The sequence below is a fragment of the Vicia villosa genome, linkage group LG5 (genome assembly GCF_029867415.1).
Source record: "Vicia villosa cultivar HV-30 ecotype Madison, WI linkage group LG5, Vvil1.0, whole genome shotgun sequence".
In the NCBI taxonomy this organism is placed as follows: domain Eukaryota; kingdom Viridiplantae; phylum Streptophyta; class Magnoliopsida; order Fabales; family Fabaceae; genus Vicia; species Vicia villosa.
In genome coordinates this window covers 143,123,858-143,146,409 of record NC_081184.1, presented here as the reverse complement: position 1 = coordinate 143,146,409, position 22,552 = coordinate 143,123,858, and the positions used below count along the sequence as shown (strand labels likewise).

Genomic DNA, 22,552 nt, shown 5'->3' with positions numbered 1-22,552 from the left:
TCCAGCTAGACGTGAGAACATATGAGTAACATGTCGGTTCGACTGTAACATAATAATACAATTACAAACATCAAATATTCAACGGATGCCTTATACATTAAGAACATGACAATGACAACTTTCATCTGAAATTAAATTAAAAAATGGTCTTGCCGCACCAATACAGTCAATATTTTGGGACAATCAAAATCTATAATAATCCTCCAAATATCCCATAATAATACATATAATATTCACAAAATGACAATGAAACTCTTACCTTTTTTTGCTGTGTTCTTTCTTCCTAAAGAAGCAGCACACTACCGACTTTCTTTGGTCGACATTGGAAAACATTTTTTTTTCCAAAAAGTAATAGTTGGGGAAGCTTTCTAGTTACTTCTGCCATTTTTTTTCCTTCAAGTTCTCCATATCTCATCTAACTATGATGATATCATTCCATATATACAGCTAATAAACAATTTGAGCAAGTGGTTTCACTCACGCACACACATCTAAACATTTTTTATAACAACCTGGTCTCGGTTGGTTATCAATAAAAAATGTCTAGTACTAAAACACCAACAGCATAAAACCTGAAACTGAAAGCCGCAATAAATGTTACAGTTTCAACACACCATTTGCCTATAAAAACATGGGAACATGGCTTTCCGGTTCATGCACCAAGAAGAACATTGAGAAACACTCTTCACCACCAAAAGTGATGTCTGTGCTTCCAAGAAGTGTCACTGATGACGTTAACTTTGATGGTGAAAGTTTTCACAATTTCTCTGAGTGTTGGATGGTTGAGCAAAACAAATATCTGGATGAACTTGTAGCTGCGAATTCAGCTCAACCTCAGCTCACAGATGATACAATGCATACCCTGATTGATAAGGTTGTTGAGCATCATGAGTATTTCTACAGAGAAAAAGCTAGGTGGGCGAAGGAAGATGTTTTGTCCATGTTTTCACCATCATGGTTAAGCTCTTTAGAAAGAGCTTTTCTTTGGATTGGTGGTTGGAGACCAAGCATGGCATTTCATTTACTGTATTCAAAATGCAGTATGCAATTTCAAGCTAGGTTGAATGACCTTATTCTAGGACAAAAAACATGTGACCTGGGAGATCTTTCCGCGTCTCAGCTCGCCAAGTTTGATGACTTGCAGAGGAGGACTATTAGAGAGGAGAGGGAAATCACTGATATGATGGCCGAGCATCAGGAAACGATTGCCGATGCTTCCATGGTCGAGTTGTCTCATGTGGTTTCTGAGATGATTGGAAGTGGAGAAAATGAGAAGGAGGAGTTGGAAGAGAGAATTGAATCAGTTCTTGAAGCTAAGCTGGAAGGTTTGGAGAAGATTCTTCATAGAGCTGATGATTTAAGGCTAAGAGCCTTGCAAGGGATTGTTAATATTCTAACTCCAAAGCAAGCTATTTACTTCTTGATTGCTGCTGCAGAGCTGCACCTGAGGCTACATGAGTGGGGTAAGAAGAAGGATGATGCCAAAAAGAGCAAACAAGGTATTAAGGAGGGTGAAAGCCATAATTCATGACAGTGGCCATTAATTGGATTGGATCAATCAAAGGGAGTTGGGTGAGGGAACCTTATCTTGCACTACCTTGGATTTTAGGTTTATTAAGACTAAGATGATGAAAAATAAGAACAAATATGTTCACTAAGGCAGTTATCTATAACTATATGTTAAGGGGAAACAATATTTTGGTTTGACGTTTTTCTTCAATGATATTTATAGACAAATAATATTTGATTTTTCATTTATATTTTAAGTTAAAACAAATAGTTCCTCTGATCCTACTTATAATAAAAAAATTATTTTTTTGATACATTGAATAATTAATGTATGTGAACAATATAGACTAGATACATTGATCATTCAATTAATCTAAAATAGTCACATTAAACACAACAGAAACGCAGACATGCATGTACAAGCAAATGTCTTCTATTGCAAGAATGACTGGTCAATTAATCAGTTGCGACAACAAAAGTGATGTCATCTTCGAGCATTTTAAATTAAATGAGTATATGTAAACAGAGAAACCGCAAACAGAATCAAAATCTGAAAACAGAATTGGCATTATATGCAGGCTCAGACCATTCTTGCTATAAACAACACATTTATTAAATCCTAAAACTGAATTTTATATCAGCCAAAGAATACAGAGTTGGCATAACATAACATGCATACTCTGTTTGGCCCAACTTATTTTGATATTTTCTTATTGATGAGCAAACCTTATTAGTGTATAATTTTGTAGTTCAAAAGTTAGTCTACAACTTTATTATTTTAATGAGGTTTGCTAGTTAGAGGTTGTTGAAAAAACTTGATTGTGATGCATCATAATGTGTGTCTGTGATTTTTTGAACAGGGAGATTTTTGTTTTAAAAAACTAAATATACTTGCAATGTCTTACTTTAATAGAGTGAAAGTTCATACAAAAGTATAACTATGTTAGAGGACTTCATCTTTCTCCATTAATGCCATGTTTCCCTGCAAACTGACTCTTGATCTCTGCAAAAATTATTCATATGGTGGTTTTTAAATGAGAATTACATCTTTAATAGGTATGAATGACATGTTTTTTATTCTTTGAATGATACCAACAAAACCTGCCAATTGAATTGAGGAGAGTATTTTAACATAGAACAATGAGAAGACCGAGTATTATACAGTATAAGGATATTCTTTAACACCACCCGATAAAGTACAGAGAAATTAGCACAACTGAAAGTAACACTAAAAGATTGGACATTTCGTTATCTTGCACTTTTAAAATTGCAAACATTGACAACAATAACTTGATAGCTGAGGGACTTAAAGTATCATATATTATTGCCAATCATCATGGACATAGAAGCTACAGTATTAGGAAGGCAATGATCCCTGATTCTCTCCTGTTTAAAACAAGAAATACAAATGGAACTACAAAAACTAAGTACTAGACATCTTCTGAAAATAAGAACAAGAATCTATAACAGTTGCGTTTAGAGTTTTAACCTTTCATAATAATCACCAAATTCCATTTCATAAAGCAAATTATTATCCATGACAGTTCGTCTTTGAATAAATGAAGAATAAAACAAAATTACAGCCAACTAGTATTCAACAACTATATGAAATACATAATTCCAATATCAATTACTTGGTCGGAAACTGGAATTTTTAAAAAATGTACCCAGTCAAAAAATGAAATTTTAGAACCAAATACCAATTAAACTAAAATTTATTTTCAGCTGAGATGAATACTGCCACAGTGAAATGTTACAACAATAAGACAATGTTCTCATGTAAATTTCAATATTGGCAAATTGGTAGTCCTACTAAAGTTAACAAGCAAGAATGGGCATAAACATCAATTTTCAATATTTCAAATGAAACAATATGCTTGAGCACGAGATCAGGTTCACATGCCATCTACCAACAACTGCACCCATTATAATCAAATGGTAAATCTAATTTCATGACTAGCAAAAGACAAGACCACAACACTTTGCACGGCGTGCATTTTGAAAGCTTAGGCTTAATTCATATTACTGCAGGAGAAAATCAGCTCTGACATATGCCGTTGAGATTTGAAAAAATAGGCAGCTATGATTTTTGGAGTTAGAACTTAGAAACGACACCAATGATAAGGCTATAGCTGCAGACAACTCAAGAAGTCAAGGCAATCCTTACACTCCAAATCACATAGGAGTCTGTAAAAATCAATCAATTATAAGAACTTCCAGTAAGATATATCTACTTATTTGAAACCTTTTGAAATCAGAATGAATGTTAATTTGTAATAGATATGTTCCGCCCCACTATATTTTCCAAAAGTTAATGGAAGTAGTTAGACTATGGTTAGATAGATATGTGTTGTCACACAAAAACAAAACCCTTGAAGCTCTACTCGTCATTTACATAAATAGACATTCTAGAAGCTCTATTCATCATTGACATATATAAATATCAAACCAATTTATAGATGGCAAACCAATTACTCCAAAGGTGTGTGTAGTGTACCGGAGTTTAAACGAAAAGACATCTATAACAGTTTGCCATCAATAAATAATGTTTCCCCATGAAAGACGAAACTATGAAAGAAAAGGCTGGAACACAGCATAGGTATATTATACTCAATCAACCTGTTTAAATGTGTGTATATCCAATCTTCTGAGGTAGCAATAGGTTTATTAAAACACTTGATTAACATTTTCTACACAACAACTCTTAAAGTTTAAAATTAATATCTTAAATAAATTTCATCGAAAGACAAATAATAATGTGGTATAGGGTATTAAGATGATAACATAACACTGACATATAAGCAAGTGAAAAACAATGCTGCAGCCTAAAATGCAACAGTATAAAAACATAATGCAATACTTCACAACCTGGAAATCTAGTTGGTAATTAATTATTTCTTAATCATGAAGGGATGGTGATGCTTCCACAGGTTTCCAGTCATGAGTGACTCAACTGGACTAAGTTTCACTTATTTTTAAAGTTCCTTAATATCATGATGGATTGCCAACTGTAATTCTCATCCAACACTTCCTACATAGTTCTTAAAGGTCAATTATGTAAAACTGAGAAAGATAAGATATATTTATGATGATAAAGTGATGGAAGTGTAGAACTCACGGTAACAAAACAACTGAAGCTTTCGCTGATCGCCACGTGATTCCTTTGATATAGCAGCAACTCTATATACAACCGAGAATCATAGAAACATGGTGTAGAATGATTTGGCAATGGGGAGAGAGAGGCTGAAGCAACTGCATTACATGAAAAATACAAGATGCGACAATAAACTAGGTTTGATGAAAAAGCAATAAGGTGTTAATTTAAATTCTCTGGTTCTGGTTCCAGAAATACCAGGTCAAAATACAGGGATAGATCAAAATACAGGGATATGCGGCATTTTAAATTCTTTCAACACATTATTTCCTCTCTTAAGTTACACCATCCAAGCACACGGAAGAGTAACACTAATCATGACAAAATGAAAAACAATGTTCAAACAGAGAATTCTTTTCCTAGGGTGCAAAATATAAGATCATCGACCCATCTTTCGCTTGGGCTTCTTCACAAAACTCAGCCGGATCTGTTTCAAGCGTCTTCTCTTCCTAGCCATTTTCTCAGGTAAAGTTTCCCTCTTCTTCTCACTCTTAACAGCCTTCTTCTTCTTCATAAATCTCGGATCAACAGCATACTCTTTTGGAGTCACATCCAATCCTCTACCCCGAGCTTCATTGAATAGAGCATTAGCCTTATCAACACGATCATGTGCACCCAATTTCTTCATCAACAAGTCATAAGTCTTAACCCCAGGTTCACACCCATCAGCCTTCATCATAGCAAAGATCTTCAAAGCATGATCGATCCTCTCAATGCCACACAAAATGGTAAGAAAATCAAAATAAGCTTTCTTATTAAGAAAAGCACCAAACCCAGCAGATTTCATTCCATCAATCATTCCATCACCTTCTTCCAACCTTGCAGCCTGATAAAGACTCTTAATCAAAACAAGAAAAGTAGTCTCATTGGGATTACATCTCCACCCTCGCATCAAAAAGAACAACCCCAAAGCAGCATCAGTCTTCCTAATCTTACACAAATTCGTTATCAACACATTGAATGTCTCCACATTCCGTGGAACCCCATGATGATCCATTTCAACAAGCACTTTCTCAGACTCAGAATCAAGCTTAAATGGATCCTTTTGGCGACAGATTTTGCAGACACAATCAAGCATGGCATTGTAAGCTCCTACACCAAGCTCAAATCCTCCACGATACATCTCTCCGGCAAGTCTCCGAGCTTCTTCAATCTTCCCATCAATGCAATAACCCATGACCAGTAAATCGCACATCGCTTCATCCGGGAAGAATTCCTTAGCCAAATCCTTCGTCATCTTCTCCGCGTAACTCGCATAACCCTTCAAGCAAAGCTTCTCCACAACCACCTTCAAAGAACTCCGATCCCTCCTCAAACCGTAATCCTTCTCCATTCGCTCGAAAAACTGAACTACCTGACTCGGGCGACCAGCGCGAACAAGTCGGTCAATTGCCGCTAGTAAGGTTTTGGACCCAGCCCCGCCGCTGGCAAGGACTTTGTTTGTGGCCTTGAAGTCTTTCCGGCGACCAAAGTAGTCGATGAAGTAAGATAGAGTTTCGTCGGTGTGTGTGAACTTGGGATTCGAAGCAAGCCATTGGTGGAACCCCAATACAGTTCTGCCAGCTTCAAGGGAGAGATTTAGAGTTTGGAGAACCAAACTAGGCGTTGGAGTGATATGGGAAAAACTGAGTTGGAGTCGCTGGGCGACAGAATTGGGATCCGATTCTGGTTCTTTGAGAAGCTCCGATGAGATTGCGCGGGCAATTGGAACTGATTCTTCAGGGAGTGTTTGGGTTGGGGAAACAGATTCTGAGTCTGATTGCGATAAGAAGAATTTGGTCTGCAAGAGTGAAGGTGGAGTGTAAATGGTTGAGTGTTGGAAATGTGATGAAAAATTGGAAGGGATTTGGTGGGAGGAGTGAGGAGGTGGTTGAACTGGAGATGAAGAAATGAATGATGTGGAGCGAAAACGGACGGAACGGAGTAAGAGTCTTCGAAGTTGCAGAGACGCCATTTTTAGGGTTTTAGGAGGAGGATGAAGAACGATGAAGAAGCTTAGAAGGAGGGTAACGTGGCATCTGCTACGAAGGATGAATTTGGGTTGGGCTCGGCCCATTTTAAATATTGGGTTAAGAGACTAGAAACTGCGAGAATTTTACGAGTTTCATGCTGCCACCCCCAAAATTTAACGTTGCACCTCTGTATTTTCATATTCCCATAATACACTCACTAAAAAAAGGAACGAACGGATTTTCATATTTTCATAATACTCTTATTAAAAAAAGAGAACGGAAAATTTGATAATGCAATTGAAAAAATTGATTTGAATAGAAAAATCAAGTAGTATATTCTAAAGTGTTCGGTATGTTTTGGATTTTTTGAAAACAATAGTAGTTCATTTTGAATATGGAAATTAAAATTAATTTTATGGGATGTTTTAAAAAAACTCCATAAAAATTCATAATTTTTAAAAATTTTGGTAGTGTATTTTGAAAATTTTGGTAAAAACACATAGTTTTTTGAAAATTTTGGTAGTGTATTTTAAAAAATCAAGTAAAAATTCTTAGTTTTTTGAAAAATCGGGTATTATATTTTGAAAAATTCGCTAAAAACTCAAAGATTTTTAAAAAAATCAGATAGTGTACTTTGAAAATTTCGGTAAAAACTCATAATTTTTTGAAAAATCTAATAAAAACTCATAGTTTTTCTCAAAATTCTACCAGTGTATTTTGAAAATTTATGATAAAAACTCATAGACATTTTAAAAAATATGGTAAAAGCTCGTACTTTTTTGAAAAATTCGATAAACATTCATAGGATTTTGAAAAATTTGATAGTATATTTAAAAAATCTGGTAATTCAAAATCCGATAAAAATTCATAGATCCCCAAAAATCTTATATAAACTAGTGAAATTCTTCAAAAATCTAGTAAAACCTCAAAAAATATTTAAAATTTTGAAAAACTCATAATTTTTCAAAAACCTAAAAAATTACAAATGATGTTATAATAAAAACACTGGAATTATAGGGGTGGCATAAAGAAAACTCAAATTTTATACACCCTCTCAATTAGGAAATATTCGTTCCACTCCATAGAATGTGTTCCACATTTCTAGAAACACATATGTCTTTCAAGTATTTGAAGATATATCACCAAACGCACCTTAAAACACGCCAACAAAGACAAGTATCTGAAGATATATCCTTAAACGCACCTTAAAACACGCTAGCAAAGACGTGAGATACCTCCTATTTTACCTAAAAATTTATGTAGAAATACATTTCGGATCTCCTTCGGAGGTGCACTTCCATAAGTATTAAGGATTACTACCATTGTGAAGATCCACTTTCGTAAAGTATTATTACTATACTTAAAAATTGGTGAGCCACCTTGGAAAAAGTTGTGTTTAAAAATTGGTGAGGTCCAAAATGATCTCTTGAATTTTTTTTAGCGATCTTGGTATTTTTTGTCTATTATGATTTATGGGACAACTTTCAAACATAATGGTGTATTAATTTTTTTCAATTAGATGTATTAGTTATTTTGTAGCACGTATCTTGTTTGTTTAAGTCATTGTATGTTGCACTATTGCAAATCAAAAGAAACACAATTTGGATTTCGGAAAGTTGCATAATTTTCAAAGGTAACATGATTTTTACGGAACTGTATTTTTTAATTTTGGAATCTTCGAACATTTTTTTTAGGGAATTAAGATTTTTTTTGGAAAATAAGATTGACTCACCTACGACATGCTAAAATAGTATATAGAAAGTACGTGCGGAAATGCATTTTCGAATTCTATAAATATTTTTTGTTACTTTTTGTTGTGGTGTTGAAGCAGTGTTTTAAAAATTGAACCGAATCGATCGGTCAAACCGATTGAACCGAGAACAAGAAGGTTCACTAGTATGGCTTAATTATTGAAGGGTAAGTTATTGAATCAGGGAGAAACATCCAAAATCAATAAAAACAAAAAAATCCATGGTTAGTATTTATTTGTATTTATATTTTGTTGTGTGTGATTAATATGTTTATAATTTGCATTTAAAGAGTAAACTTGTAAAAATTATGATATTTTGAAATTTTGTAGGTGAAATTATTTTTTTATAGACCGGGTCATCTGTTTTTAATAGTTAAATGATTATAGAGTTTTGTTATAGAGATCAATTTATTCAACTGAGTTATCCTATTTAGCCATGTGGTTTGACCAATGAACTAGTAATTCAGTACGATCAGCAGTTTGATGAATGATTCAATTTTTAAAACACGGTGTGGAAGCATCCTATTTGGTGGAATGAGTAACCCCCTTAATTATACTTGGTACTCTCACATTAGCAACATATTTACCGTTAACCCAGTTATAAAATATATTTTTTATTATTGATATTTGTTTAGAGTTTTTGAAACATTTAGATTTCTATGTTAAACGAAGGCAACAACAATCTAGAGGGGGAGGGGTGAAAAGATCCCTAATAAAATATTCTGATTAAAAGTATTTACTTTGGTAAGTGAAAGCGATTCCAGATTGACACTCGTCTATTCCAAACCGTTATTGCAAGAATTGAATATGCGTATTAAAACGTAACTTGAGGATATTAAAGAACCACAATGATGAGAAAATTGATTGACTAGTTTTTCTAAAATGTGTTTGAATGCTTTTACACTTTGATAATCGATTTTCAATGAAATTAAGAAAAAAATAGACTTTAATAATTTATCAAACACAAGGTGCTGTAAACACTAAGATGATTTTTCTTTTGTGTTGTTGATGTAAAAAAAAACTAATTGCAAGTTTATAGATTTGCAATTATCAAAATAAAAATAGTTTGAATTATTTTAAAACAAAAGAATTTATCTATGTGTGAAAATTGCACACTAACTAAATTCGCAAATTGTAAAGGGATAGAGAGAGACAATGATTTATTTTGACAATTTTCCAATCGACCTTGTTATGGGTATGTCTGCCCCCAATTCCAAAAGGAATTGAGATATCTAATAATTTTTTGCAAGAAATTGTTTACAAGAGAGAAATAGAAATTCAAACCATCCAATCCTAAATTTGATGTTGATTCTATCTTCTTCTCTTACCTTGATATTAAGTTAGACCAAGTCCCAAGATATTCAATTTGATCCTCTAATTACTCTTACTTCTTTGACAAAAACCTCTTTCTTCAGAGTTTTCACTCGGTTGAACTCCAATTGCAAAATTTTGTGCCAAACCCCCCCAAATCAACCTTGATCTTTGAGGGAAAACCTAATTTGATTTACAAATCTTAAATTGGACCTTATCACTCTAACTCTAGATGACACCCAACAAAAGTGATTATGTGTAATTGTTGAGTGTATTGATAGAGAATGAAGATGATGAAAATATCTTTGTAAGTTCTATGGTTTCATATATTTGAAAAGATGCACGAATGAGTGTATATATATATATATATATATATATATATATATATATATATATATATATATATATATATATACACACACACACACACACACACACACATAGAAAATCAGTGCTTAGAGGACTTTTACAAGTCTTTGAATAAACAAATAGTATGTGTCGACCTATAATCCTTATGTGTTAACCTATATGAGCAATTTTGCTTTTATGTGTCGACCTAAAATGGACAGAGAGTTATGCTTTTCAAAACATGTAGTAGAGGTCGACCTAACGAGTGTATGTGTTGTCCTTTGTTTCGTATGTGTCGGCCTATAAAGACATTTTTGTTTCTATGTGTCAATCTGAATGTGTTACGCGTTGACCTTAAATGGGCATGAAGTTATGTTTTTCAAAACATGCAGTATAGGTCGACTTGAAGAATGCATGTGTCAACCTGTGTTTCACATGTGTCGACCTATACATAGTATGAGTTGATTTGAGAGTTGTATGTGTCAACCTATACTTAACAGAAACTCTGGATATGTAAAATACTCAGCATGAGTTGACTTGTAAACATCATGTGTCGACCTATGCACTAGTTTTTTCACATGAAAACTTGATTTTAACAAGTAAAAGCTTTTCTAAAATGATTTTAACTTTCCTAATGATAAAATGCACTTCAAGACATAGTGGATACGATCCAATATACACAAGGAAAATATTTCTCCCTCACATACTTAGTTTTATCAAGGAAAATGCACTCACATACATATTTCAACAAGGAAAATGCACTCACATACTCCCCCTTTTTAACGATGGCAAAACTTGCGAAGTACTTGATGTTATGATAAAAGCGCTCCCTGAATATGTGCACCTTTAACTTTGTTCATGCATGGATTTCTCCCTCATTGACAACATCAAAAAGAGACAAAGCCGTAAACGTGAGAAGCATAATGTAACACTTGCAAAAGATCACATATAATACTATAACACTCAGAGGCGTTGCAAAGAAACATGGTAAAACAATAACGTGCACTCACATACTAGAATGACGTTAAAGTTAAAAGGCCTAAACATAAATAGGCAGCAACGCATACAAAATTATAAGTAGTTCTTTACAAATAAATTATAATATTGCCAATACATATTTGCAATAAAAAACACAAGAACATGAAAAATAATAAATAAAGTGCATGCAAAATGATTTCAAATCTTTGGTCCACAAGAAAGTTGACTAATTTTTAACGACTCCTATTTGGGTGGTTTCCTCCCCTAGGTCATGGCCTTATACTACGATACCAACCCTCATTGTCGTTACTATAGTGATGATCCAGAAAGTCACACATCACCCAGTAAAATCGCATATAATGACGATGATTGTCATTTTTAAACGCAATCATGTTGTTGATGTCGGTGGTAGTGGAACCATGATTGAATGCCATGTCACTATGAATACATGTAAATTGCTTTATGGCATGTGATGCAAAATTGTTGAAGTTGGTGTCCTGGGAAGCCATGAGTTCTTGAACTTGTTGGAAGCGTTCCACTTTAGGCGCTTCAAAGGTGCCATGCCTACGAGACTCCTCATGTAGATACTCCTATTGTTAAACACGCATGTTCTCTAGCATGGTGATTTCAATGCCATCTTCAAGAATGTCCCATAATTTATCATCAATGCTTATGATGTGAGTGTACATTTTACTTTTTAACATTCAAACTCAATATAATCTCGAGTGAAGTTTGAAGGTTTAGCAGTATAGTTTTTCTTCTCATAAGCACTACAATCATAGTTCACAACATTGTTACTAACATTAACACCAAAGCTATCACCAACAGTATAGTTGTTCCCCACTGAAGTTTGTTTGCATTTGCACGTGATCAGAAGAAGACAAAATAATCTGAGTCTGATATTGACCTATCAGAGTCTTCTTGATTATTGCATCTAACTACTTCAGAGTAGGCATGGCAACAGAATCCGTACCCACGAGTACCCACCTTAACCCGCCGTGAAGTTGACTGGTAAAACTTGCTTTGAGTGGTTTGGGTTTTCTCCGATTATAAAATATAGGGATAGGTCGGGTAATGGAGACACTAGTACCCATCCCGTTTATTTCATTATGTACATTATTATTTATTTTTTATAATTTAGAATATTTAATATGTGGTCAATATTTTGATATTTTAATTTTTATTTATTATTTAAAATATTTAAAATGTAAGTATGAACTTTTTTGAAACTGTTTTATTTTATTATTTACACTGTAATATGATTTTGGAAAAAATAAGTATTTTTATTAAAAAAATTGATTTCACTAAATGGATGACGACAGGGTGGGGATACCTGAACTGTTTGGGTCAGTTTGAGTTTTAATTCTCCATCCCTGTTTGGGTTTGGGGCGGAGAATATGGATTATTTGGGAATTCGGGCTTGGGTTAGGGCATGTAATAACCGACCCCGACCCGCCCATGTTGCCATGCTTACTTCAGAGTCTGAGAACTTCAAAGCAAATTGATCTCTTACAGAGTCTGAGTCTTGATAGTCTGAATCTTAGGTTCTTCTCCTCCAGAGTCTTTATCTTCAAGAGGTGACTTTCTTCAGAGTCTGGTATTCAAAAGTCGACCTTCTTCAGAGTTTGGTTCTCAAGTTCTGATCCTTTAAATTTCAGATCTTTTATATTCTCTTTAAATGTTCATTTTCAATACCGATACTAAGTTTATATCATAAATTTTAGTATACAGTCTTGCACGTCTGAACATATATTAGTATTCCCGCTTATTCTTTTAATACTTTGTTATCATCAAAATCTTAGAGATGTGGTACAAACTAATTTTTTCCCAACATGGACTTAGAGTTGCAATTTCAAATTTTGACCTTAGTACTTTTACTAACGAAGACATAGTCCATCCTAAAGCAACATATTTTGACTAATGCACTTTTTAGTAAAACATTTAAGGACATAGATGTAAAGTTTGACATGACCACAAGACAAAAAGCAGTTTTTGGTTGTTTGCAAGCCACACATGCTCACGACTTTCTCCTTAATATACATATTGATGGACTAGGCCAACATATATCACTGGTGTAGTATTATACTATCTTAAGATAACGCCTTATGATTCTTTTATTTCATATTGTTAAGGTTTGTCCTGTTTGTCGTAATGCGTGTTTCGATACATTTAAGGAACACACAATTCATTGTAGGGAGCTTCCAAGATTCGAATACTAAGACGACATTGTCAAGGATGTCCTATATGATATATTTCTCGGCGGATGGATTATCTGTGAAGAAATATACACCTGTGAATTTCTAAACTGACCCACATAAAGGTAGATTGACACTTAGGCCAACAAATATTCTAGTGTATGGGTGAATATGAGGTAAACATGCGTGTGTCGATTTAACCGGAGTTTTTCCACTAATGTGACTGAGGATTAGAAGGTTTACTATGAGACATGTAGCTCTCAAAGCTGCTTAATGTAAAGTGGTCAAACATGAAAAATCATGTTCTGACAACCAAGATTCTTTCATACTAATTTCCTTTAACATTTTTGTTTTTCTATCGCCAAAAGTAGTTGATATTTTACAAGAGAGTTCAGATTTCAAAGACTTATGGATAACAATGTTGTATCTACATAAATATAATTTTTAAAAAAAATTAATTTTATCTAAAAAAGAATAACAGCCCAACTTATTACCTATTCTATATCAATATGTGTAAACTTTATTATATTAAAATATTAATAATTTATTATTATTGTAAAACGATTTCTTATTTAGTATGAATTGTTGTTTTTTTATTTTCATTTATATCATCTATTTAATACAATAAATATTATTCATAAAATAATATATTTTATTTTGCATGTTTTAGTAAAATTACTATTAACTTACCGAAGTTGATTAGTGATTGACACTAAATTTAATAGAAAAAATTAAAATTTAATCCCACAAATAAAAAAACAAAAAAAAACTGAAACCATTTATGTTAGAATAACCCCAAATTAGATTAATTGGTCTACTAAACCAGATAGCTAGCGTGGTGAAAACCTCTTAAAAAAATTATTATCTTCCTCTTTAATTTATACTCCGTATATCTTTCTTAATAATATGGATGAATTCATTAACTAAATCAATTATTTGGATAAAAAGTACAATTTTATCTCTTATCCTGTTTGTTTTTTATGATAAAAAATTTAGTAATAAAAAAAAGTATAATTTTATCTCTATCCTGTTTGTCTTTTAATGATTATAAATTATAAAATTAAATTTTTAAATTGGTTAATATAAATTTAATACTCACTCATAGTAAGAAGAAAGCGACTTTTCAATAATCCATGACACAAGCAATAACGTTTTTTAATAATCTATTTTTTGTTGACTGTAAAGAAAAAGTTACCTATCTTACTCATAATGGTAGATACTACTATAAATAAAAAAGGTTTTTATTACCAATAAAAGAGAAAGAAACGATTGAGAAGATAGGAATATGTAATTAACAGTAATGTAAATCCTAAATCCTAAACGAAACAGTCAAGTCTGAGTAAGTAAGTATTCAGCATTTCTTCTTCTTCTTCTTCTTCTTCTTCTCCGTTGATCGAATTCACTGTAAGACCCAAACTCTTGTTAATTCAATCAATGTCATTATTTAATTCTTACTAACTTATCATCAATTCAATCTGCGTTTTCTTTTTTGCTCAACTCAATTTCATGATTAAATTTTTTAGGAATTTGATGTGTTTTCCTTTTGTAACGATGAAATTGATTTAAGTTCAACAATGTGTTCTATATGATGATGATGGTGATAGGATTTTGCTCTCAATTTTGTTTTGATTTTTTTATCAATTTTAATTTAATTTCAAATAACCTGTTGAGTGTGATTCCGTCGAATTTAGTTTATAGTAGGTAAATTCCGGCCTTTGGATTGGATATTACTATGAAAAAACACTATAATTTATCTTCAATTTTGTTGTTGTTATGGTCATTTAATAAAGGATTGTGTAATGTGTAGTTATCATTCATGATTCAGGTTTATCAAAGAACTAAATCTGCATTGCAGTGTTGCGAGTTCTGTGTTTCGTTGGAGAATGTATGATAGAGGTTTATGATTCCTTTTATATTTGAAGTAGAAGCATGTTTTGTGCACGGGGCTGTACTTTGGTTGAAAGCGTGCCGATTTTTGGTTTGGTAATTCTTAGTGCAGAAGATAGTATTGAGAATAGATCTTATTGAAACAGAATCTGTCAATAATCTGGAAGCTCAAATTGTTTGGTTGAGTCTGAATATAGAATTGATCAGATGGGCAAGGAAAATGAGCCGGATATGAAAAAAGAAGTTGGGGATGATGGTTCCTCGCGTGTGGAGACTGGGGATTTGGAGTCTCGTTCTCGAATTAGTATGGAGAGGGAGATGGGATTGCCATGTTGTCGCGTGTGCCAGTGTGCTGAGTCTGATAAGCGAGGTGACGCTGCGCTAGAGTTTTTGGGCATCACTCCGGTTATAGAAAGCAAGAGGGAAGTAAAGTCTGATGACCAGGGAATTCCAAAAGATACGCCTGGTAACCGAAATGTCAAAAGCAAATCTGGGACGATGGAATTTGTAGGCCCTGATGGGGAGGTTTTCATATGTAAGAATGATAGCGATTTGGAAAATGGTTTATCTCATGAAGATACGTTACTAGAACTTGGTTGTTCTTGTAAAAATGACATTGCTTTGGTACACTATGCTTGTGCACTCAAGTGGTTTATCAATCATGGATCTACCATTTGTGAAATATGTGGACATATAGCAAATAATATCAAAATATCTGACTTCAACAAGGTTGTTGGTTCTTTGAAAGAGTATGAAGCGTTGAGGGAAAGAACTGTCAACGGAGATCCTGGTCCTGCACAAGATCGTCCAAATACTACTGTGGATCCTGATGCCGTGGCTGCTATCCGTAGGCAACGGTTAAGTGAAATTGCACTATGGTTTTGTCCTCATAATAGCAGTAACTTTAACGATAATAGCAATGCGGGCTCAGTTTCACAGCTTGTTTCTCAACAGCCTTTGAATATTTTTATTGAAGAAGCTGGCCCCGAACAGAACACTGCAACTAAATGGGCCGTAGAAGGTACTGGGATCCTCCTTGCTACAGGGCTTCTTACCATCACCCTTGCATGGCTTATAGCTCCTCGTGTTGGGAAGGTACATAAAATCAAATATTAATTGGGATATTTAACCAAACTTGCTAATATGTTTATATGAAAGATTTTGCTTAGATATTTTTTCTCTGCCTAAATGTGCCCTTATATGCATGCCTAGACCTATAGCAGCTTAAATTTTTGGAACATTATAATGATAATAATACAGGCATTGAGCTAGGCGTGATGTTTTAAATGACTATCCTTCATTTTCCAACCTAATTCGGCAAACTCCTAGGCAAGGGTATCAATTAACTAACATTTTCCTCCATCTAACCACACCCTTAAGATTTAATTGAGAGCCATATTTATGTATACAACGAAAGGATTGATCATATTGAAATTGAATGGTCCGATTTTGGTTATGGTGTAGGTTCTGGAACACATTCATTTTTATGCTTGCTACAATAAGTCATTCGTTCATGTACCATCCGAATGATATCAACTAAACCAGATATTGGTTTCTGCTTTGTAACTTGCAAGAATGTGCTAGAGTGCCATGTCAACGTAACGATCACTAACTTACTCTAACTCTTGAATATTTATTTCCCTTTTGGATTTAGTGACATAGTGGATTAAATTTTGGGAGAACATTTGGGCTGGGAATATTTATCTTTATAGGCCTTTGATTTCCTCTCCATTTTTTATCCCTCTACTTTGCATAACCTGCCATTAGCTGCTTCTGTTCTATTCTATTCAGGGGTGTGCTTTTCTAAGGATATCTGAATGACAGTGAAAATTGTGAACTACATTCCTCTTTCTTCCTACTAGATTTTGTCTTTCAGTCAATTATGATAGGAGAGTTAGACTCTGGACTTCTATGTAGAGTTACTTTTTCAAGAGATACACATTTCTAGTCTTCAAAATTTCCTTTTCGACAAACCTATTTGGAAGCCCAAATCTTCTATGAAGATAAGTCTTTTGATTGGACGACAGTTCATATTAAAATTAATACAAACACTTGCAATTTTGTTGGCCCGGCATCCTTTTTCTTGTGATATGTGCAAATCTTGTTAAGAAAAATATGCCACTTGTTTCTGTAATGCAAGGCATGTTACTTTCCTTTGGAACTGTCTTTTTTAAGTTTTGCAGGGCAGCTAATGTGGGGCTCAACCCCTGAAGGCTAAAACAGTTTTCTAATAGTTAACAACTAACAATAAAAGGTTTGGGGTAATATTGAAAAGGCTAAAAATCTGAAGCGTGTCTTATTTGACTATCATTTAGTTTGTGTTGTCGAAGCATAGCGCTTGTATGTTTAAGGGTGCTTCTGACCCCAAGCTTGTTTGGTGGCTCACTGAGTCATGACTACTTCAAGAGTTACTGTTTTGGATGGGAAAAGTGATGACACACTTTTATCATTTCATAATTATTTCTTACTCTTCTTTGTATATAAGTATATGTGTGTGTTTCTTTAAGGTATTTTCTTATTGTTTGTATCAGGGAATTGTGGTTATATGTATTATTGGCTGCTTATTCCCTATTGATTGTGGTTAGAAGCACGTGCCTAATACTAATACTTCCGCCTATATTTGTTGTCCAGAAAACTGCAAGAAGTGGTCTTCATATCCTACTTGGAGGTGTTTGTGCTTTAACGGTGGTGATTTTTTTCCGCTTCGTAAGTATTTCATGTACCTTCCTTTTGAGCTCCCTTGTTATACTTTTTTTTGAAAGACATTTGGTTCAAATTGATTTTGTTTTGCTTGATTAAAACTTGACCACGCTTTTAAAAATAATTGAATATAAAAGAAGACCGTGATTAAACCAGCATAGAACTTTTAATGTTTGGCTGGATTAAAACTTTACCATGCTTTTAAAAATAGTTGAACATAATAGAAGACTGTGCTTATCTGTAACGGTTCATTGCTCAGTTTCAACCAGCACGATGAATCATTTTCAAAATTATGACAGCAGAAACTATGGAAACAAATACAGAAAATGCTTGATGTTAACAGCATATACATAATTGATCTGCGAATTTTTTCTTTCAATTCTGCTGCCAATCAAAATCTAATTGTTTTTCTCATGTAATTGGTAATTGCAGTTTGTGCTTACCAGAATCAAGTATGGACCTGCACGTTATTGGGCAATATTGTTTGTTTTCTGGTTTCTTGTCTTTGGAATATGGGCTTCTCGGACACACAGTGCCAATACAACATGAACATGATCCCTTGGTACAAAGCTTTACCATATTTGTTTAGTCCTACCTCCCTATTTTCCCTCGGCCCCTGCCATCTGTTATTTAACTCTTGTTTTATTTCCTCGGCATCTTAAAATTTTTGTGATTATTCACTATGAAACTACTAAAGAGTCTATTTGTTAGATTTTCATATTTGTGAAATGTAAAATAATAATTATACGTTCTTTAGCTAGATTTCAAGTCGTACATAAATGTATACTCTGTAAGTACGATTATGAAAAATATCCAGACTCAATTAGTGGCACACCATTGGTAAAACGAGTAGCTATGGGAGATTGTTCCTGAGCTCGACCATCTCTTGCCCTTATATCACAATGTTCATCCTGTTGATCGGCACTATCAGAATCATCATTATCATTGTCATCATCACCAAATGATATGGTGGAACGATACTCTTTCACTGGTGTTGGGTGATGTGTTGTTAATGATGTTTTAAATTTTGTTCCACACAACTATGAATATGATTAAAAATGTGCAACTAGGTGTGGAATTTGAAATATTTTTGCGGGTAGCTTGAGGATTGAGATTGTTGTGGCATGTCTCTGTGACATTGTATGTTGTTGAGATTGTGGTGTGTATTCTCAGAAAATGTCCAGTTGAGTCATGAATCCTTAAGAAACACTCGCAACTATGAAGAAATTGTGACTTTAGTTTATATAAGTGTGACAGATGTTACTTTATAAGTTGGTTTTATAAGGGTGACGTAGACTCATCTACAATTTCAAAATGATATTATATTCTGATTTAAGATCTTTTTAGTCATTTGCTATCATGTTTTAAGAGCCCCTTATCAATTATGGCTATGCACCAAATTCAATAGTGTCGGAAGTGTAGTTAAGAATTTCACATCAAATATTATATAGTTTAAACATTTTTTTTAAGTGAGAGCAATTTTGTAAGGTTGAGTTAAACTCTGTTAGAAATTGTTTCTAAATGGATTAGGGCTAAAATCATGAATGTGAGTAATTTTTAAATAGTATTTCAAGCATTCTCTATTTTTGTCTCAAAGTCTATATGCAAGAATACTCAGGATATTTTAGCCTATTTGAAATTTGCACAAGACAGATGAAAATTCGAATTTAGGAAAGAAAGAAATCTGAAATTTAAATAAGGAATATGAGATTTCAAATTGATATGTTTTTTTGAATTCAAAACAATCTACTTATAGACTAAATGGTGTTGTTTCACAAGGTTGCAACCCTTGATAAAACACATCATTTACCAAGTGTTACAACTTGTCGTGGCGCGAAAAATACCCAAGTGTAGGAACACTCGAAATACAATAGAGTCGCCATCGAACTTTATTTATTTTAAAAGGAAAGAAAAATATCGATAAAACCTTTAAAGAACGACGATATGGTCGTCGCAACCAAGAGTGAGTTCGAGAGTCAGTTATGCAAGGGGAATGTATTAACAATCTTCACACTGTTGTACTCAACGAGACCCATTTAGTTATTTTTTAAAAACAATGTTAGTGTGATGTTTTTTTGCATTCTTCTACTTATTGAGAATTATTTACAAAAAGAAAGAAAATGGAATTTTTAGGTTTTTTATTAGGGTGCTTGACGAGACTTTGGATATCGCTCCTACGTATTTCCAAGTGCGATGGAAAACTCAAGGCTACGTAGTTCTGGGCAGCAAATATTTATGGATTGGTCGATTTTCGCGAAATATACTCAGATCACATTTGAGTGGAAAACCATTGTTTCCTACCCAGCCATGGGAATAAGGAACGTTGTATGTCCATCGCATTTGAAATGGATAAAACATAATCCGGATTCTCATAGATTATGCCTCAATCACATTTAAACAGACAACGATGCTTTCTACTCGCACATGAGAGGAATAAAGCGTTAGTTCAAGTTTTACATCGAAATTGATAAAGCATCATTTGTTTATGAAATGGTTTTCGGTCGCGCTAGGGCGAACAAGCTGTTTGATTGGTTGGATTTATTTTAAGGTGGGAGAAGAGCATTCTAACCACACATTAAGTACAACTAGCAATCAAATTACTCTGGAAACTTAAAGGATTAGTACTTCTAAATCATTCTTTTTTCATCTCTATTTTTTATGAAATTTGTGAGATGAATAAAGTCATAAGTCTTTAGCGGGAAGCAAGCATGCTAACCACAAGTTAAGTACGACTAGCAATAAAAAATATTCGAGAAACAGAGAGGGTAAATATGTCCTAACCATTCCCTTTCATCCCTTAAAGACCGAACTAAATTCGATTATTTAGCGTGTTTTGAACGGATGACAAATACTTGAACCACAAGTTAGGTACGACTAGCAATCCAAATACTCAAGAAACGGAGGGAATACGTGGTGAGTTGTTTTTCCCTTCGGTTATAATTAAAACCGAGGGAATGTGTGGTTTTTATTTTTATAAACAATAAAATATGGCACGCCTTGGCATTATACTTCATTTTTTTGGCTGACGTGAAAGCTTTGTCATGAAATGTATTATTTGTAGTAGTGGGTCGACTATGTATCAAAGTGGATTGTGGTGATAACCTCTCCTACCAACGACACATGAGTTGTAATTAAAATGTTTAATAAATTTTTTTTTCAAGGTTTGGTGTCCCCAGGTTGGTAATAAGAAATGAAGGGTGATACTTTATTGCTAAGAAGTTTGAGAACCTATTGAAAAAGTACAGAGTGAAACACAGGGTTGCGACACCCTATCTAAAAAAAATGTTGGTGAAACTCAAAACATACCTTTTATCCACAATATTTTTGAAGATTTGAATATGAAAATAAAATATAAAATCAGCTAAACAAGAAGATATAATACTTTAGATATGTTATTAGCTCCACATCCAAAATCGCATCCAATATCTTTTCTAAATCTGAATAAGAAAATAAAAGACAAAAATACATGAGCTAAGAATCATCAAATCAAATTTAGATTTAGAAAATGTAAAAAGGAAATCAAGTGATTAAGGTAAAAGTAAGACATTCTGGGTTTAAAGAAAAGTAAGGTGATACTATCAATCTAAGCTAAGGCTACAAATAAAAATATTAGGGTTTTAAAAACCTAAAAAGGAGTAAACGTAAAAATTGGAATCTGTGTATGAAACTTATTATTACCTGATTGAGAAAAAAAATCTTGTGATAACATATGAAGATGCAAAGGACAAATCATACAGAATATATGCATAATTGATGTTGGTGATGGAAGAAGATTTTAACAATTGTTAGAAGATAATCTGATTAAGTGAAACAACGATTTTAAGATTTAAAGAAGCGATTTCAAATCAGATGACTGATTGTGAATATTAAGAAGATGAGTATTACTATGGTAGTTGATTGAGAAAGGAAAAACACAGGGAAGTGGAGAAAGAACTATCAAGGAAACAACTATAAGAAATATTGGAATTGCAAAGCTTTGATAGAAAATGTGTAGATTGATTAGACAAAGGTTGATTTGCAAATTTTTAATAAAAATATCGATTGGGGAAAGTGGGGGAAGAAATGTATTTATTGATTAAATTTGATAACCAGAGAGTTAATAGAAACCATATGACATATTTGGTTGGAAAAAAAAAGTAAATTTTAGACCATGAAAACCCTTAATTTATGCATGTGGAGCAAAATAAAACAGGGACGTAAGCGGTATTTCCCGAGCATCTATTTTTCTTAGACCACTAATAATGAGGGTGTTGAATAATTTTTTCAATAGTTGAATGTTTTTAATAGTGTGTTGAATATGATATGAATTAATTGGTGTTGAATATATTCAACATGTTGAATGAGAAGGGAGAGAAGACCACACATCATATACTTTGCAAAATCTTATTGGTTGTTTTGATTATTTAGTTTTTTATTTCATCATAATTATTTGGGACAATTATTTTATAATAAATTAATTATTTATTTACTTTATTTTCACTAGGGGTGGCAAACGGGCATGCCCGCCCCGTTTAGGCCCGCCCCGCAAAAGCCCGCGAAAAAAGGGGCGGGGCGGGGCGGACTTTTTTAAGAGTGCGGGTTTAAAACCTTGCCCCGCCCCGCAAAAAAGTGAGGGCGGGGAGGGGAAAGCCCGCGGGCATTCGGCTTTTTAGGCCTAAAAATAGTAAAATTATATGAAAAAACAAATGCCCGCAAAAGCCCACAAAAAAACGGGGCGGGGCGGGGCGGACACATTAAATAGAGCGGGCCTAAAACCTTGCCCCGCCCC

The 22,552-nt window shown here is 33.6% G+C and overlaps 3 protein-coding genes across 4 annotated transcripts; 2 read left to right on the top strand and 1 right to left on the bottom strand.

The window, feature by feature from the left end:
* Window positions 1-346: 346 nt before the first annotated feature.
* Window positions 347-1,706, top strand: LOC131607627 (protein DOG1-like 4). Its single transcript, XM_058879605.1, has one exon. The coding sequence runs from the start codon at window positions 632-634 to the stop codon at window positions 1,529-1,531; it is 900 nt and encodes a 299-aa protein (XP_058735588.1). The 5' UTR covers window positions 347-631; the 3' UTR covers window positions 1,532-1,706.
* Window positions 1,707-4,802: 3,096 nt separating this feature from the next.
* On the bottom strand, window positions 4,803-6,677 carry LOC131602888 (small ribosomal subunit protein mL104 (rPPR9)-like). Its single transcript, XM_058875108.1, has one exon. The coding sequence runs from the start codon at window positions 6,615-6,617 to the stop codon at window positions 5,043-5,045; it is 1,575 nt and encodes a 524-aa protein (XP_058731091.1). The 5' UTR covers window positions 6,618-6,677; the 3' UTR covers window positions 4,803-5,042.
* A 7,737-nt stretch (window positions 6,678-14,414) lies between these two features.
* LOC131602887 (uncharacterized) lies at window positions 14,415-18,666 on the top strand. Of its 2 annotated transcripts, none has more exons than XM_058875107.1 (4): window positions 14,415-14,540; window positions 15,023-16,179; window positions 17,716-17,790; window positions 18,217-18,666. In XM_058875107.1, exons 2-4 carry the CDS (start codon window positions 15,292-15,294, stop codon window positions 18,331-18,333), a joined length of 1,080 nt encoding a protein of 359 aa, XP_058731090.1. In that variant the 5' UTR covers window positions 14,415-14,540; window positions 15,023-15,291; the 3' UTR covers window positions 18,334-18,666. The 2 variants fall into 2 exon arrangements, with proteins under 2 accessions (XP_058731090.1, XP_058731089.1); XM_058875106.1 differs by having other exon boundaries at window positions 14,469-14,601.
* Window positions 18,667-22,552: the final 3,886 nt, after the last annotated feature.